The sequence below is a fragment of the Elgaria multicarinata genome, chromosome 11 (assembly GCF_023053635.1).
Source record: "Elgaria multicarinata webbii isolate HBS135686 ecotype San Diego chromosome 11, rElgMul1.1.pri, whole genome shotgun sequence".
Classification (NCBI taxonomy): Eukaryota; Metazoa; Chordata; class Lepidosauria; order Squamata; family Anguidae; genus Elgaria; species Elgaria multicarinata.
Genome location: NC_086181.1, coordinates 2,038,448 through 2,055,340, shown reverse-complemented (window position 1 = coordinate 2,055,340; position 16,893 = coordinate 2,038,448). Strand labels below are relative to the sequence as shown.

General features: G+C 42.3%; 1 protein-coding gene across 2 annotated transcripts in view; it reads right to left on the bottom strand.

The window, feature by feature from the left end:
• Positions 1–10,231, bottom strand: part of MYO1D (myosin ID) — a 275,272-nt gene extending 265,041 nt beyond the window's left edge. For both annotated transcript variants that reach the window (XM_063138455.1, XM_063138456.1), the window contains exon 1: positions 10,074–10,231. In XM_063138455.1, coding sequence (XP_062994525.1) covers positions 10,074–10,168 — 95 coding nt within the window. In that variant the 5' untranslated portion in view covers positions 10,169–10,231. The remainder of the gene's footprint in view (positions 1–10,073) is intronic.
• Positions 10,232–16,893: the final 6,662 nt, after the last annotated feature.

Genomic DNA, 16,893 nt, shown 5'->3' with positions numbered 1-16,893 from the left:
TGTAAGCCTATGCGGCAGGGCCTTGCTATTTACTGTTTTACTCTGTACAGCACCATGTACATTGATGGTGCTATATAAATAAATAAATAATAATAATAATAATAATAATAATAACTGTTTTAACTCTGTATTTTAATCTTATATCAACTTTGCTGTGTGGTTTTATCCTGGTTGCGCTTTTTATACTGTATTTCGTAATTGTGTTTTAACCTGTTGGGTGTTTTACTGTGGTTTTAATTTTTGTGAACCGCCCAGAGAGCTTCGGCTATTGGGCGGTATAAAAATGTAATAAATAAATAAATAAATATTTTAACAGTCTATAAATTAATTTGAACTTGCTGTTTTAAATTTGTATTGTAAATTTGTATTTTTGCATCGCTGCTGTTTTATCTTGGTTGTGCTTTTATATTGTATTTTATATTATGGTTTTATACTGTTGTTTTATACTTGAATTGTCTTAATTTTGTAAACCGCCCAGAGAGCTTCGACTATTGGGCGGTATAGAAATGCAATAAATAAATAAATAAATAAATAAATAGTACTGTGACCACTCCTGAGGGCACTCAATGATACTTAACAACTACTGCCAAGGTGTGAATACTAGGGGTGTGCAAAGTGGGTCTTCTCTACCTCGAAATTTGATCCAGAGCTCTGAAGTGGTGTTTCTCCCCCTCAATTCTTCTCTGCCTCGTTGAATTACCCGTCAAAGAACTGTTCTGTTTTCAGGTACATTCTTGTCAATGGGAATTAACAGAAATGCTTACGGCTCCCTCAGTTTTAAAAATAAACACATGAAAATTGACACTGTGACAGCTTTTAAAGAGAGTTTTAGACATGCCAGTTTTGGAGCAGATCCCTGTATGCAGTGATTTACAGGGAATTTTTAAAAGTCTGAACTCAAATGCCGTAGATCTCTCTAGATCCCCCTCCCTCCCTATCTCCGCTAAATCTCTGTGAACAAATGCCCCATCTCACTTTGCACTGTGTGCACAAAGGTAAAAGGACATCTCTCTCTCTCTCTCTCTGACTGAAATGAACTCTGCAAGACCAAGAACAGCAATGAGCGCATGGAGTCAAGGACTGTGAAAAAATTCCCTCCCTCCCCTGAACACTGCAGTTGGAGGAGAACAGAACACGGTCACAGACAGCGCTGTGGCAATTCCTAATTGGCTAGCCACAATTAACTTTGCTGTTTTAAATTTGTATTTCTGCACTGCTGCTGATTTTATCTTGGTTGTGCTTATATTTTGTATTTTATATCATATTTTTATACTGTTGTTTTATGCTTTGAATGGTTTTAATTTTTGTGAACTGCCCAGAGAGCTTCAGCTATTGGGTGGTATAGAAATGCAATAAATAGATAAATATAAATAAATGTCAATAATATCAATTATCAAAACTGCCCCAACCCATCTCCCCATATTCCTTACTGGGAGGTTTTCAATTAGACACACCACACACACTGACATACTCAAAATGGTTGAATAATTTCAGAAAAGTTAGAAGCGTTGATTGGGCGTCTCTCCACTCTGATATTATTTGATGGGTTTAGATTTGGGCCAATCTCCACTCTGGAAGATTGAATGCTCCACGGATGTTCGTGGTTACCAGATAATTCTGGGGCAGAGTGCACACCCCCTACTGAGTAGTTTTTGGTGCCTCTTGAAAACACCTCTAATCCAGAAAGCCTCCTTGACTAATTTACCATAGTTTTTATTGCCTTTGTTTTTTTATCCTTGTACTATTTTATTTCTTATTGGTCTCCACCCCAGAATCTGTTTAGATATGGAGCAGGATGTAAATGCTGTAGTAGTAGTAATGCCATCATCATCAACAATATAAACCTAGCTGTAAACAACAGCAGCTATTCAATGTATAGAGAACTGTATACACTTTAAACACATAGTTAAAGAACACCACAAAACTTTGACTCCACCCTCTCAGACCTTCATGATAGCCCTGCCTCCCACTCTGAGCTACGTATAATTACTTCCATGTACACCCTGTATCACCTCAGGAACATTCTTACTTTCAGACTGCCACCCTGACCACAAAATGAGACAGCTCCTGATTCTTACTTTTTACCCAGAGAAAATCCAAGGAAGAGGCCGGCCAGCTATTCCAGCAGGGAGAGGGAGGCAAGTGGCATTCCACCAGCTTATTGAGAGATGTCCCCCTGCCCATCTCCTTTTTCCTTGTGTGTCTTGTCTTTTAGAATGTAAGTCTTTCAGCAGAGACTTTCTTCTTATATTGATTATTTGTAAGCCAGTCTGGGAGCCTTTTGGTCTGAGCAGCAGGATAAAAATATGCTGCAAAACAAAAGACAAAATAGGAACAAAAACCACACACAAAACTCTTAAAATACATTGTTCTCTATATTGTCAAATTTGAGCCACTGTCAGGCACTCCTCCTCCACCATGGCAATGGCCTTAGCTAGACCTAAGGTTTATCCCGGGATCATCCCGGGGTCATCCTTGCCTGCTCCCGGGATCCCCTGTGTGTCATTTACATGAACAGGGGTGACCTCATGGGTAGGGTAAAATACCAGGGACATGAGCCCCATGCTTTCTGCTTAGTACTCGCAACTCCCTTCCACCTGGCAGAGAGAAAGAGATCACGCACCAGTCAATCCCATCCTGCCATGCGCTGAGCTGACCCGGTAGGCAATATCACAGGGAAGGGAAATATCTCAGGCACAGGAACTCCCCTGCACATAACTTTAGCTCCGACGAAGCTCTCTGTCACCTGAGTCAGGCCACACACACACACAGCAAATGCAAGTTCACGCCTATGAAAAGCCTCTCAGTACTTTTCATGACTCAGTCCTTAGAAATCCAGAGTCCAAATAGAAGAGCACTTTCAAAGTCCCAAACAGAGATGGAATCCAAGCACGAGAGATTTCAAGCCTTGCCTCGAGAGATCATACAATAGTAGAGTTGGAAGGGCATCGAGTCCAACCCCCTGCTCAATGCAGGAATCCACCTTAAAGCATACCTGACGGATGGTTGTCCAGCTGCCACTTTCAGCTTTGCTACCCCGCTCTTATAGACCAGAGGCCTGGCCTATTCAAAGCCACTTGAGAGACAGGTCCTCTGACCTGTAAACCATGCCCATGTGACAACACGGCAGGACTGCACAACTCACTAAGGTGATGCTTCCATCTGAGTTACTCCTTCAACCTTTCCAAAACACTCCCAAGTTCCCAGAGAACCTTTAGAGCAGTAGTTCCCAAACTTTTTCAGGTAACCACCCCCTTGGTTCCACAAACTCATGCCCAGCACCCCCTACCCTACACTATAAAAATAATTATTCAGAACAGCGGTTTTCAACGACCCCGTTAAGGAAGATAATAACAATAAAATTCAAAACAGTAACAATTAATTGAATATTTATTCAAAATCCAATTACATTCTTTTAGTTTATTCAATTAAACATAATTGATGAACTTGATCCAGTGATACCATCTTTTCAAAGTCTGATAGTCATTTAGCAAGAATATTAGATATCACATTTAGTAACTAGGGTAGGGTACCTCACTATTCTGTAAATCCTTAATGCGATGGATGGGCTTGATGAAGTGATACCAGTTTCCCAATGTCTGGTTTAAAGTCACTTAACATGAGTCTTAAATCACCATGTTTAGTAATCTGGAGTCGATTTCTTTGCTTGGAGAGAAGTAGGCAGACCACACTAAAACCACATTCCACCAAATATGATGTTGGAAATGCAACCAGGAGCTTCTGAACCACTCTCCATAGCGCAGGAGAGCGATCAGAAATGTCCTTCTGTAACCAAAACTCCTGGTATGGAAAAGACCACCTCGCGCGCCCCCGCCCCCACCTTTCCTCTTAACGCCCCTCTATGCAATCCCACCGCCCCCAAGGGGGAAGTACTGCCCACTTTGAGAACCACTGCTTTGGAGCTCCAAGGCCGCAACAGGAAGTGAGAGAGCTACTCCCGTGAGAAACTCTGATAGAGATAAGTTTGCAGAGACATTGACATTTTAAAACTATTCCTAATAAATCTACCTACATTCAACAAGGTCTCTGGCCTTATACCTGACACCCACTTTGCACACCCATACTACTCAGTTTTGGTGCTTGCCTGATCTCCAGAGACAAACAGTCTTCTCTGGCTGGACTCTAATTGGGCCATAAGTCCATGTGGAATGACCAGGACTATGCCCTCTGATAGCCTGAGTGACCACGCAGGTTGATTAGAGAAAAAGCGTCCTCTCAGGTATTCTGGCCCCAAGTTGTTTAGGGCTTTGTACACTAGTACCAAAACCTTAAATCTGGCCCAGTAGCAAATAGGTAGCCAGTGCTGTTCCTTCAGCAAAGGAGTTACATGCTGAAAAGGGACAGCTTCTCAACAACAACTGAGCTTCTGTATTCTGCATTAACTCCAGCTTCTGGAACCCACATAGAGTGTGTATTACCTGCATTTTATATTAATCTAATAAATCCACTTGCATGCTTGTCACTTTCAAATTGTTGGCATTGGGTAATATTGCCCTTTAGTGTAATGTGTCTGGTGATTTAGTGTAATGTGTCTGGTGATTAAGCACAACTTAATCACCCACATGTTTATTTTTTTAACGTTTTTTAATGCTTCATGTGTGTATGTTCTGTGTTTTAAAATTTTAAATTTTGTATACTTGTTTTTATCTCAATTTTAGAATTTCTGTAAACCGCCCAGAGAGCTCCAGCTATGGGGGCGGTATATAAGTGTAATAAATAAATAAATAATAAAATAAATTTAAATAGGGAGAATGGGAGTGCCCAAAGGGGAGATATGGCATCGGGGGGGGGGGGAGCTGTCATCATCCTGTTGTCCTGGTCAAACCAGTCCCTTGTGAGATTTGATGTGTCCATCTGCAGGGGTGGGGGACCCATTAAGATTGGAGACTTGTGGAATCCAAAGGATTCCTGAATGTTCTGGAGGATTATTCAAGATGACAGGGTTAGTGATCCTGTAGAGGTCCTATTTTCACTGTGGAATGATCAGAAGAGATGCACCATCAACATGATCACCCCTAAGCACCTTCTCGTTAATTGTGGAGCCTGGGTAAACCCCTTGCTACCTCCATTGCATCCTGGAATAGCCACCCAAAAGATGTCAGTTTTTTTAACATTGGGTTTGGGGATATTTCGTTCAACAATACTACAAGTGAGAAGGACCTTGGAATTATTGTAGATCACAAGTGGAATAGGAACCAACAGAGTGATGTGACTGCAAAAAAAAGCAAATGCTATTTGAGGCTGCATTAATAGAAGTATAGCTTCTAAATCGTGCAAGGTACTGGATCCCCTCTCTTCAGCACTGGTTAGCCCCCATCTTGAGTGCTACATCCAGTTCTGGCCACCACACTTCAAGAAGGATGCAGACAAACTGGAGGAGGTTCAAAGGAGGGCAACACAGATGATCTGGGGTCTGGAAACAAAGCCCTATGAGGAGAGACTGAAAGAACTGAGCATGTTTAGCCTTGGGAAGAGAAGACTAAGGGGAGACATGATAGCACTTCTCAAGTACTTGAAAGGTTGTCACACAGAGGAGGGCCAGGATCTCTTCTTGGTCATCCCAGTGTGCAGGACATGGAATAATGGGCTCAAGTTACAGGAAGCCAGATTCTAAACATCAGGAAAACTTGACTGTTAGAGCAGTATGACAATGGAACCAATTATCTAAGGAGGTAGTGGTCTCTCCCACACTAGAGACATTGAAGAGGCAGCTGGACAGCCATCTGTCAGGTATGATTTAATGTGGATTCCTGCACTGAGCCAGGGGTTGGACTCAATGGCCTTATAGTCCCCTCCCAACTCTACTATTCTATGATCTACCACAGCAAATGCAAAGTTGGAAATCATTTGCAAGGCATCATGCTCAGATACAAAGGAGGACTTCTCATGAATAGGACTCTTGGGAGCGGGCTATAGTAAACTACAGCTAAGCCCTGGGTGGGGCTCAGGAGCCTCTGGCTACATAAGCCTTCAGTTTCAGCCTAGCCAGTGCTGGAAAGAATGCTGTTTCTTCAGCTTATCGTGCCTGGTATATTCTTTCCCTGACATTGACTTATGTTTGGACCTTCATATTATTGAGCTTCAGACTTCTGTGTGACACTGCCTTCTGGACTTTGATTCTGCTTGTGTATTTGACCTTGGCTACTCCTCTGACTTCTCTCTGGATTATCTGTTTGATTGATAAAACTGTTTTTGACTTTTGCTTGCCTTGACTTCTCCATTGTAATCAACTCTGTGTTTTACATAGCAGAGAACTAAAACAAGTTGGAGCAGGACAAGCTAGTGGAAAATGCTGCAGCTAGACAGCTGAGTGGGCAGCCTACTGGGAATATATTACACCAATAAGGAAGTACACTTGCTGATAATAAGCTGAGCTGATATCAAGGTGCTTGTGCTTGACATATGAAGCCCTACATGGATTGGGACATAGATACCTGATGGAGCATCTTCTCCCTTATGTACCTGCCCAGATATTAAGATTGCCCAACATTTGATATGCAGCATGACTGTGGAACTCCCTCCCCATGCATATATAGGTGACATCATGTCTTACAAGCTTTCCTGACTTGTTTATCCTGACTTTTTATTGAATTTTCTTCTCTTTTCTTTTGCTGCATTGAATAAGATGTTATTTATGTTACCACTCTCTACTGTTTTTTGTTTTTTGTCAATGTTGGATTGTTTTGCTGTGTTTCCTTGCTTTTAACTGCTTTGGGATTATTTTAATTCTTCAATAAAAAGCAAGTCAGATTTTTTTTTAACTATCACGGCTAATAGCCATTGATAGAGCTCTCCAAGAATTTTTCAACTTTTTATAACATACCTGCTGTAATTTCAGTATCTTATTCCACTAGCACTAAACTCACACAGTAAAAACAAGTAAATTGCATGGTTCAAGCATGCTACAGGCATAAAGCATTCATAACAAAATACTATATTTCACCTCCAGTTTGAGGCACTGAGATTCATTCAGACAAATACCTAGTTCAATTAGTCATTGTGTTTAAGTCCACACCCTATAACACCTGTAGTATTCACACATGCCTGTACATCAATGTGCCCAATGTGGCATCCAAAGGCACGCACAATTCTTCCCCCTTTTTAAAATATACATAGATGGAAATCTATGGAAAGCATTCTTTCCATAGCAATGAATGCATATGAAATGTATACAATTTTCTAGCAATTATGTATAAGCTTAAACAAAAACAGACCAAATATCCATATAAGTATCCATTTAAAACTGGTGTCTCTATGGCACCTGTTCAAACTGAAAGCATTTCATTATAGAATGTGTTTATCCTTCCATTGTTGTATTATTCATTTACTTTGACCATTTGTTAATTTCCATGAAGCAGGTAAATTAAAAAGTGTGTACATCAGTGAATATTAAAGACTGTTCCAGTACAAAATTTATCTGCGTAATAACCTCCTTCCAAAAAGTAGCATTTACTGGACATTTCCAAAACATATGGTTTAAAAAAGCATTAATCATTCTGCACCGCCAGCAATTCTCCAAATTATTAAAGAGGCATTGTGGTATCCAATAGACACAAAGGTTTTTGTTAAATAAGACATAGCCATAGATCCATAAACAGGTAGACAACAAAGCAGCAATCCACTGATTTGGCATTTTTGTGGTGGTACCAAAGGCAGTTTCTCAAATTCCCAAATATGTCCACTGCTCCAAAAAGGTTGGGCCCTCTGCTATACATTATGACTGACTGGGAGCTGAACATTTAAACTTAGATCAATGAACAGGTGACAGAGCAATATGAAAATTCTCTGACTCTGAATCATCACTTGATGTTCATCACAATAGCTGCAGCACATGTGAATAAGGCCCAATAGATGTTAAAACCCAGGAAAGCAATAGGCAAACACTTCTTTAAGGAAATTAAGGTGTCTGAAATTTGTTTGTACTTATCTGAAGAATCCTAGAAGGATCTATCAATTGGGATATCAAAGCCATTGCTGGTATTGAGAGGAAAAGATGAACCATCCAGGGAGCTTTGGCTATTGGGTGGTATAAAAATGCATCAACAACAACAACAATAACAACAATAGATCAGATCTCCCTCCTAAAACCATGCTCAGGATATGCAAAACTAAAGCACACAGTTCATCCTAACCTGCCTTCTCCATTAGCACAAGGATGAGAGGGCAGTGAACAAGCAGTCATACCGTCTGCCAGTAGGCATGCAATCCACCTGGATCTGGGCTGGGGAAAAGGAGAGCAGTACCTGCTTCAAGTGCTTATTCTTCCCTGGAACTTTGCACCCCATCACTTAAGCTGCCCCAGATTTGAGAATGACAGTTTATGGGACAGGATCGTTGGGACATGCAGCCCTGAAAGGAACATTTAGATTTCTAGGTAGGGTGATGAAATCAAGAACTTTCAAGGTAGCATTCTCAGCTCATGGTGTGGAGAGGGTGAACAGAAATAGGTTTCTCCCTCCCCCATAAAACTAGAATTCAGGGTCATCTAGTGAAGCTGATTAGCAAGAGATTTGGGACATACAAAAGGAAGGATTCGTACACACACACACATATATATATATCTCACAGTGTATGTAATTAATTTATGGATCTCACTGTCACAAATGTGGTGGTTGCCACTAGCTTAGACGGCTTTAAAAGGGGATCAGACAAATTCATGGGGGTAAGACTATCAATGGCTACTAGTCATGATGACTGTATTAAACTCCATGTTCAAAGGTACTATACTACTTTATACCAGCAGCTAGGGAACAACAGAAGTCTATTGACTTGATGCATATGGTTGGCCACTATGGGAAACAAGATGCTAGAATGGTTGGCCTATTGGTACATAATACTATGGGTTATAAGAGGAGAGAAAGCAACAGAGATATCTATTTTGTTTTAGCATGTGAATGTGTTACAAAGTTTAATATAACCTACACACAGTTAAAATAGGTTTTCAACCAGATTTTGGTGGTGATGGGAGACTTTTGGACAATGCTGATTCAGATGTGCAACACACAGAGAACTCAAATATAAGTTGCCTAATGGCTTTCTTACTCTTGATAGTTACTGAAATAATACAGTGATAAAAAAATCTACTCCTAAGCAGTCATAAAAAAAATACTCCTAAGCAGCAAAATGGATTTAGGATGCCTCTAACAGACATTTGGGTGTTTCAGACATTTGAGTGAAGAAGATGAGGCAGAATGTCCAGCTAGATGCCTTGCTAGGACGTCAAGCTAAAGATGCAACCCATGTGTTCTTATAAAGGTTTAGATGCATTCATGGTGGATAAGCTTTGAATCAGTTATTAACCACGACATGGAATTTCTATATAGAGGCAGTGGATTGGGTTGAATTTAGATGTGAGCCAGCAGTATCTTTTTATTTTCGTTTTAAGGATTAGGTAAATTCATGATGGACAATAGCTATTAAACATGATAGTTAACGATGGACCTTCCATATTCAGATGCATACTTGGGAATACTGGGTGTTAAGACTATACAAACTCAGCATGATGGCTAAGGGACTGAGCTGTGAATCGAGATGCCCCTAGTTCAAATCTCACTAGATGATTGTACAGACCTGCTGCTCTCCGCTCAGTCTCACACCCCCCCACACACATATCTTCGATTTGGGAGACAACGCTGACGAACCTTATAAGTATAATATAACGGTTACGAGTAGATCATACAAGTAAAGCACTTTGAACACTTGAAAGGCTATAGAAATCTCAAGTATTCGCGTGAGTAGTATGGGTTCAGCAGAGTTCTTGCATTACGGAGGGAGGGAGATGAAACCAACTTTGCTTTTCTTCCATCATAGGTACCTACCCCCAACCCCCGCTGCCTCTGAGGGGGAAACAGCGAGACACGCCCTCCCAAATTTTGAAGCAAAGGGCATCTACACGAAGGGGAGGGGAGGGGAGGGGGAGAGGGGCACCTGCCGCCCCCTCCAATCAGGGCTCTCTCCTCCCCTTCCTTCCTCAGAATCGCGGGTGGGGCGGGATGGGGCGCGGGGGGAGGGAGGGAGACCCGCCTGGCGCGCGCTCGCGCGCTCCCTCTCACCTTAGGTGGAGATTGGCCATGAATGCCGGCATGGAGACGGCGTCGAGGAGCACAAAGTCTGCCTTGCCGAACTCCAGGCTCTCTTGCTCTGCCATGGCGCCGCCGGGGAGAAACACAAAGCCACTCCGCTGGAGACGAGGAAAGACGAGGACACGAGCGGGCGGGGCGGGATCCAGCCGGGCAGCGCAGCCTCCTGCTGGAGGAGCGACGGAGGGAGGGAGGGAGGGAGGGAGGGAGGAGCGCTTCTGCGCACGCCCCGCCCCCTCACCTGAGACGCGGCTCGCGCCCAGCCCAGCCCAGCCCCGGGCGCCGGAGGAGGGGGAGGAGGGGGAGGAGGGCTGGGCTGGGCTCCCCCGCCGCAAAAGCGCCGGCGCCCATTCCCGGGGCAGCGCTCCAAGCTGTTGTACTGCCGCCTGGCGGTTCAGCCATCCCTGACTTTATTTATGCAGCTCCATGCATGTGTACATGTGTCTGCTGTATTTACATCCCGCCTTTTCAAGGTCACGTTCAGAGTTTCCCCAAACAGTATGTGGCTCATGGTCACCCAGTGTGTTTCCTGGCTAAGGGGAGAGTTTACAAATAGGTAAGAGAAAACCTATCCAGACCCCTTGAAATCAAAACTGAGAGAGACGAGAAAGGGGCGGGTCTTATCGCTACCAGCAATCACATGTGTAGCAAAGGTGGAAGAGATACTATAAAAAGGCTTTTAATTAGAGTGACCATATGAAAAGGAGGACAGGGCTCCTGTATCTTTAACACTTGTACTGAAAAGGAAATTTCAGCAGGTGTCCTTTGTATATATGGAGAATCTGGGGAAATTTCCTCTTCATCACAGCAGTTAAAGCTGCAGGTGCCCTGCCCTCTTTTAAATCTGGTCATTCTAGAATAGCTCCTGCAGCTTTAACTGTTGTGGCGAAGAGGGAATTTCACCAGGTTCTCCATATATACAAATGACACCTGCTGAATTCCCCTTTTCTATGCACCTGTTAAAGATACAGGAACCCTGTCCTCCTTTTCATATGGTCACCCTATTTTAATGCACTAAAAAAGGTCACTGGTCACTGGAATTAAAATATCTATACAAACCACAATGAAAAGCATTCAAAAAGTTAAATTCAGGTATTTTTACACTGTGCAGTATTACATTCAAACCACAAAGAACAATATTCCTTCAACTTTCTCCAGGCAACAAAATTTCAGGTCCTCTGGGTTGTGTTTTAAATCCAGATAATGTTAAACTAGCGGTGCTTGGATTCTCTGATTTTTTTTATGCAACTCTTATGCAGGGCCAGTGCCAGACTATTTTGCGCCCTAGGCAAGGCGAGCTACTTGCACACACACACAAATTTTTGCCAACTTCGATTTTTAAGAACAGATGTTTTGTAGAAAAAATTAAAAGCACAAAACCTGAAACTTCTAAATGTATTTTAAATTGCTTGGTCCTTCTTTGCATCCACTCATCTTCAACTGACGGGTCAGGCCACACACAACTGGTTAATTACTTGGGGGGGGAGGGGGTTAAGTGAAAGATGATGATGAAGTAAGAGAAAGAGTATGAAAAAGGCTAAAATAGGTATTGGGAGTGAGAGTGAGAAGTAGCTTAGATTGCTTTAAAAAGGGTTTACATATATTTATGGAAGAGAAGAAATCTGTGAACAGGTACTAGTCATGATGGCAACATGGAACACCCTATACACATTTACCTGGGATTAAGTTTCATTGAAATCAATTGAGATTACTAGACAACTCCAGGATTGCACTGCAAAGATTTATAGAGTGATCCTACACCTGCTTTCTCAGAAGAAAGCCCAACCAAGTTCAAGGAGACTTTGGCCACAGCTAAACCTAAGGTTTATCTTGGGATCATCCAGGGTTCGCCCCTGCTTGAGCACTGGATCCCCTGTGTGTCACCTAGGTGAACAGGTTTGACCCCTGGATGATCCAGGGATAAACCTTAGGTCTAGCTACAGCCTTTATCCCCTCTCTGGACTCTGTATTTTGGTGCTTGCTTTTTTTTTGTAACTTTGGTGCCAATTACCCTTTGATATTCTATGTTTTGTTTTTGTGCAGATGTAAGACACCTTGAGACCAAACTATATAGGCCATATAAATATATAAATTAAGTAACAGTAAAGTGTGACTAGGGTTGCAATCTTCATGCCACTCTTCCCTTTTTAAATACATCCTCTTTTATTTGCCGATAGGGACCTTAATATACATATATTGTTACCATCCTCTTGGATGGCGATGGGCTCAATCCTATGCCTGTTTAGACAGAAAAAAGTCCTAATACTTCCAGCATGCCCCACTGCCCCAGCCATCTATGCTGGCTGGGCCATGCTGGGAGCTGTAGGACTTTTTCTGTCTATAGGACTGCACCCTAACGCAAGCTGACTTCACAAAAGCACAGGCTCCTGGGCCTAGTTCTAACCTTAACCCTAAGAAGAGCCCTGCTGCGTGAGACCAAAGGGCCACCACCAGTGCAGCCCCATGCATGTCTACTCAGAAGTAAACATGCGGGCTGGGGCATGCTGGGAGCTGTAGTAGGGCTTTCTTTCCTGTCTAAACCGACATACTGGTTTCTGCAGGCTGTAGATTCCAGATTATGGGGGGAAAGCTAAGCCTTTATATGAGTCCCTTACCAAGAAAATATCAGTAGCTGGAGATGGAATAAAGAAATAGAAAAGGCTTTCTTTGAAAATCGTGATGGGTGCAGATATAGACGTGCACATGCCACATGGAGTTCCACAGATCCTTGGTGTCGCTAGAGAGAAGTTCCTGAACTCATCACAACCTGCTTGAGAGTTAATCCAGAACCCTCAAGACCACCTGCACCAGATAAAATCAGCTTCATAAACAACGGAACTAGGAGATCAGAGTATGCAGTAGTCACTCTGTGGGACATCGTGGAAGCAAGAGGCCTGCCTCCTTGTGAAGTATGATACTGAAATCTTGAACTTGCTTGAAGTTGTCACCAGGCCAACTCAAACAGCAGTGGTGTATTGCAAGGCCCAGCAGCACAGAAAGCAACAAGAGAGGGAACCTCAAGAGCTCCAGTATTAGCCCTTGTACCCCAGGTGAAGTTACCAGAAGAACCACCAGGATATACAACCGAGGAAAATCAGCTTGCAGAGAAACTGAAAGCAAGAGAGAAGAAAGATAGATCGTGGATCCTGCCAGAAGAACAAGTGTTGGTGCAAAAACTAACTCTCAGCCATGTAATCCAGAGACATCATCAGAGCACTCACCTAGGAGCAGATGCCCTGACCCAAAGTCTCCAGAGAGTCATGGTGAGACCCAAGATGCAGAAAAATGGCCAACCAAAGAGTGCAGCGATGCCCTGTCTGTTGTGCCAACAATCCTAAAGTTTCTCCAAAGCTCTCTCCTGGAGCAGAGAAGAATGGACTCTTAGCAAGTGAATCGTAGCAGGTGGACTTCTCTGAAGTCCCCAAGAAAAGACACTTGAAGTACCTGTTAGTACTTGAGAATACTTTAACCAGATAAACAGAAGCCTTGAAAAGACAGTTAGCAAAAATCTGTCAAGAGACTCATTTGAAATGGCCAGAAGCTTTGCCCCTAGCCTTACTTAGGGTTTGCATATCCCCTAGAGCCAAATTGGGAATTAGCCCATTCAAATTGATGTATGGGAAACTCTATCCTAAGAATCCAGTGGTGGTGCAAGGGAGAGAAATGCATGTAAGTGGGGAAACATGGGTCAAAGGTTATTTGCAGTCCCTGTCTGCTGTGTTGTTTTTCTCTCCACAGATATTTCCACGAGCAGCTTGCTTTGCCAATGGATACGTCTATCCATAAGTTCCAGGCTAAAGCTGAGGTCCTGATCCTGTCGTGGAAAGAAGAGCCTCTACAACCCAAGTAGAGAGACCCGTATCTTGTCATCCTCACCACCTATGCAGCAAGTAAAAATCCAGGGAATAAAAGTTGTATCATACCAGAGTGAAAGCAGCCCCAGACATGTTGTCTAAAGAAAAGAGTGTCGCTCCCAAAGCTGACACAAACAGGACAAACAAACTAATAACACTTAAGTTTTTATTCAAACAAGAAGAAAAAGTTAGAAAATGTGTTATTCACCCATAGAGCATTTCTTAGTGCCCTAGAGTGTTTTATAGCCTCATTACAAAAAAGCGTGGTGCAAATGTTTTCCGTTCTTTCTAGAATTACATGTTTTTGGTCTGTGTACAGAGTATATACAGAGTATAATATTCCCAGAGCAGTTGACAATCTTTGTAATTTGCAAAAAATCACTTCTCAAAAGCTAAAATGAAAGTTGGAACTGTTTTTAACACCATGTACCTTCATCGCTGATAAGAAACTTGTCCTGCTGCCAAGAGAACATCATTCTAGACAAAGACAATTGTTTAACTCAATAAGACTTTGTTTGATTCCTCTTTCCAAAGAAGATCCATAGTTAACCCATGTAACACCAGAACTCGTGTATTACTTTGTACAGAACAAGACAATGTTTTCCTAGTTTTCCCAATGTCTTAGAAGATTTATAACAACATCTTGAAAGAGCCATAGCAAATGTCCCCAAGATTTCTTGGTTGTTGAAAGCTATACTAGTCCAGTGTTTCTTATGATCTGTTATACAGTGCAAACTGTGAATGTCTTTAAGAAAATGTTGCCAACTTCATCTAACCAAGTATTGCTTGTAATGTCAGCTACCCAAGACCCAATCTAGAAGAATCGACAAGAAGTGAAGAAATTCATAGAGATGAAATACTTTGGTCGAGGGGTAAAGGTCTGCTCTGTAACCAGGTTAAAACCCTCGAAAGGGGAGAGTTGATGTCTCCAGTGAGAGGTTTCATCTCTCTAATGAATGTAATGTGCCAAGGGTTCAAGATGGCTTCTCTGCCAGAGGGTGGCTACATGTGGCTATATGCCAGATTTGCATTCCCTAATGGTGGACATCATGTCCTAGCAGACAAAGGAAAAAACTTTTGACCAATAGAGCATCCAATGTAACCTATGACTCGTTGAGATTGTGCACCTTAACTTGAAAATTGAATGTAACTTAACTTGCTAATCCAGAACTGACCAATAGAAGGGTTCGAAAGAGACTAACAACCTCTTGTAGTCAGGGCCTATATATACTGTGAGATTCCCTTGTTCTTGGTGCCTCCATTTTGTGGAACTGGGGAGCACCCCCATACTGCAGTATTGGAAGTAAATGGATTAAGTGTATTCTCCAGCCTCGTGTGTTTGATTGGCTATTAACGCGCTGAGGAAGTGGGCCTTTAAATCCCTGGTTAAGCGACAACAACAGGGTTGATATAAATTGATATAAAATTAAAATACAGAGTTAGAACAGTAAAGTTTAAATTTAAGTTAAAATTAAGTGTTAAAATACTGAGAGAATAAAAAGTAGCTGGTGATGAAAGGAGTACAGTGTAGGCACCAGGCAGACCTCTCTGGGGAGCTCATTCCACAACTGGGGTGCCACAGCGGAGAAAGCCCTCCTACTAGTAGCCACCTGCCTCACTTCCTTTGACGGGCTCACGGAGAAGGGCCCCTGTAGATGACCTTAAGGTCCGGGCAGGTACATATGGGAGGAGGCGTTCCTTCAAATAACCTGGCCCCAAACCGTTTAGGGCTTTAAATGTCTACTACTTTCTTTATTGCGATCCATAGATCCATAAAAACAAAGAAACAAACAACAGACAAACAAACACAAGAATCAGACATGAAATCATACAGTTAGAGCTATTGTCAACTTTAGTCTAATACACAATGAGCTCTAATCTTAGCCGCCACTGTAAGAAATTTAGCAACAGCCAAAGTTACACTTGAGGACTTATCTTCCAACAGAAACTTAACATAAAATTTGCCTGTGCTTCTGGACAGTTTGCTCAACAATGGGGTGATCATAAGATGGCGGGCCTGATTATAAAAGCTACAGGACAGAAGGATATGCTCCATCGTCTCCACTTATTATTATTATTATTATTATTATTATTATTATTATTATTTATTAATATAGCACAATCAATGTACATGGTGCTGTACAGAGTAAAACAGTAAATAGCAAGACCCTGCCGCATAGGCTTACAATCTAATAAAATCTTAGTAAAACAATAAGGAGGGGAAGAGAATGCAAACAGGTACAGGGTAGGGTAAGCAGGCACAGGGTAGGGTAAAACTAACAGTAGAAAGTAACAGTAGAAGTCTGCACAACATCAAGTTTTAAAAGCTTTAGGAAGAAGAAAAGTTTTTAGTTGAGCTTTAAAAGCTGCGGTTGAACTTGTAGTTCTCAAATGTTCTGGAAGAGCGTTCCAGGCGTAAGGGGCAGCAGACGAAAATGGATGAAGCCGAGCAAGGGAAGTAGAGGCCCTTGGGCAGGCGAGAAACATGGCATCAGAGGAGCGAAGAGCACGAGCGGGGCAATAGTGTGAGATGAGAGAGGAGAGATAGGAAGGAGCTAGACCGTGAAAAGCTTTGAAGGTTAACAGGAGAAGTTTATATTGGATTCTGAAGTGAATTGGAAGCCAATGAAGAGATTTCAGAAGCGGAGTAACATGGTCGGAGCAGCGAGCCAAGAAGATGATCTTTGCGGCAGAGTGGTGAACAGAAACCAACGGACTGATGTGAGAAGAAGGAAGGCCAGAGAGAAGAAGGTTGCAGTAGTCCAACCGTGAAATAACCAGTGCATGAACAAGCGTCTTGGCAGAAGAGACAGACAAAAATGATCAAATCCTGGCAATATTATACAGGAAAAATCGACAAGATTTAGCTACTGCCTCAATATGAGGAATAAAGGAGAGCGAGGAGTCGAATATAAAGCCAAAGCTACGAGCTTCCTTGA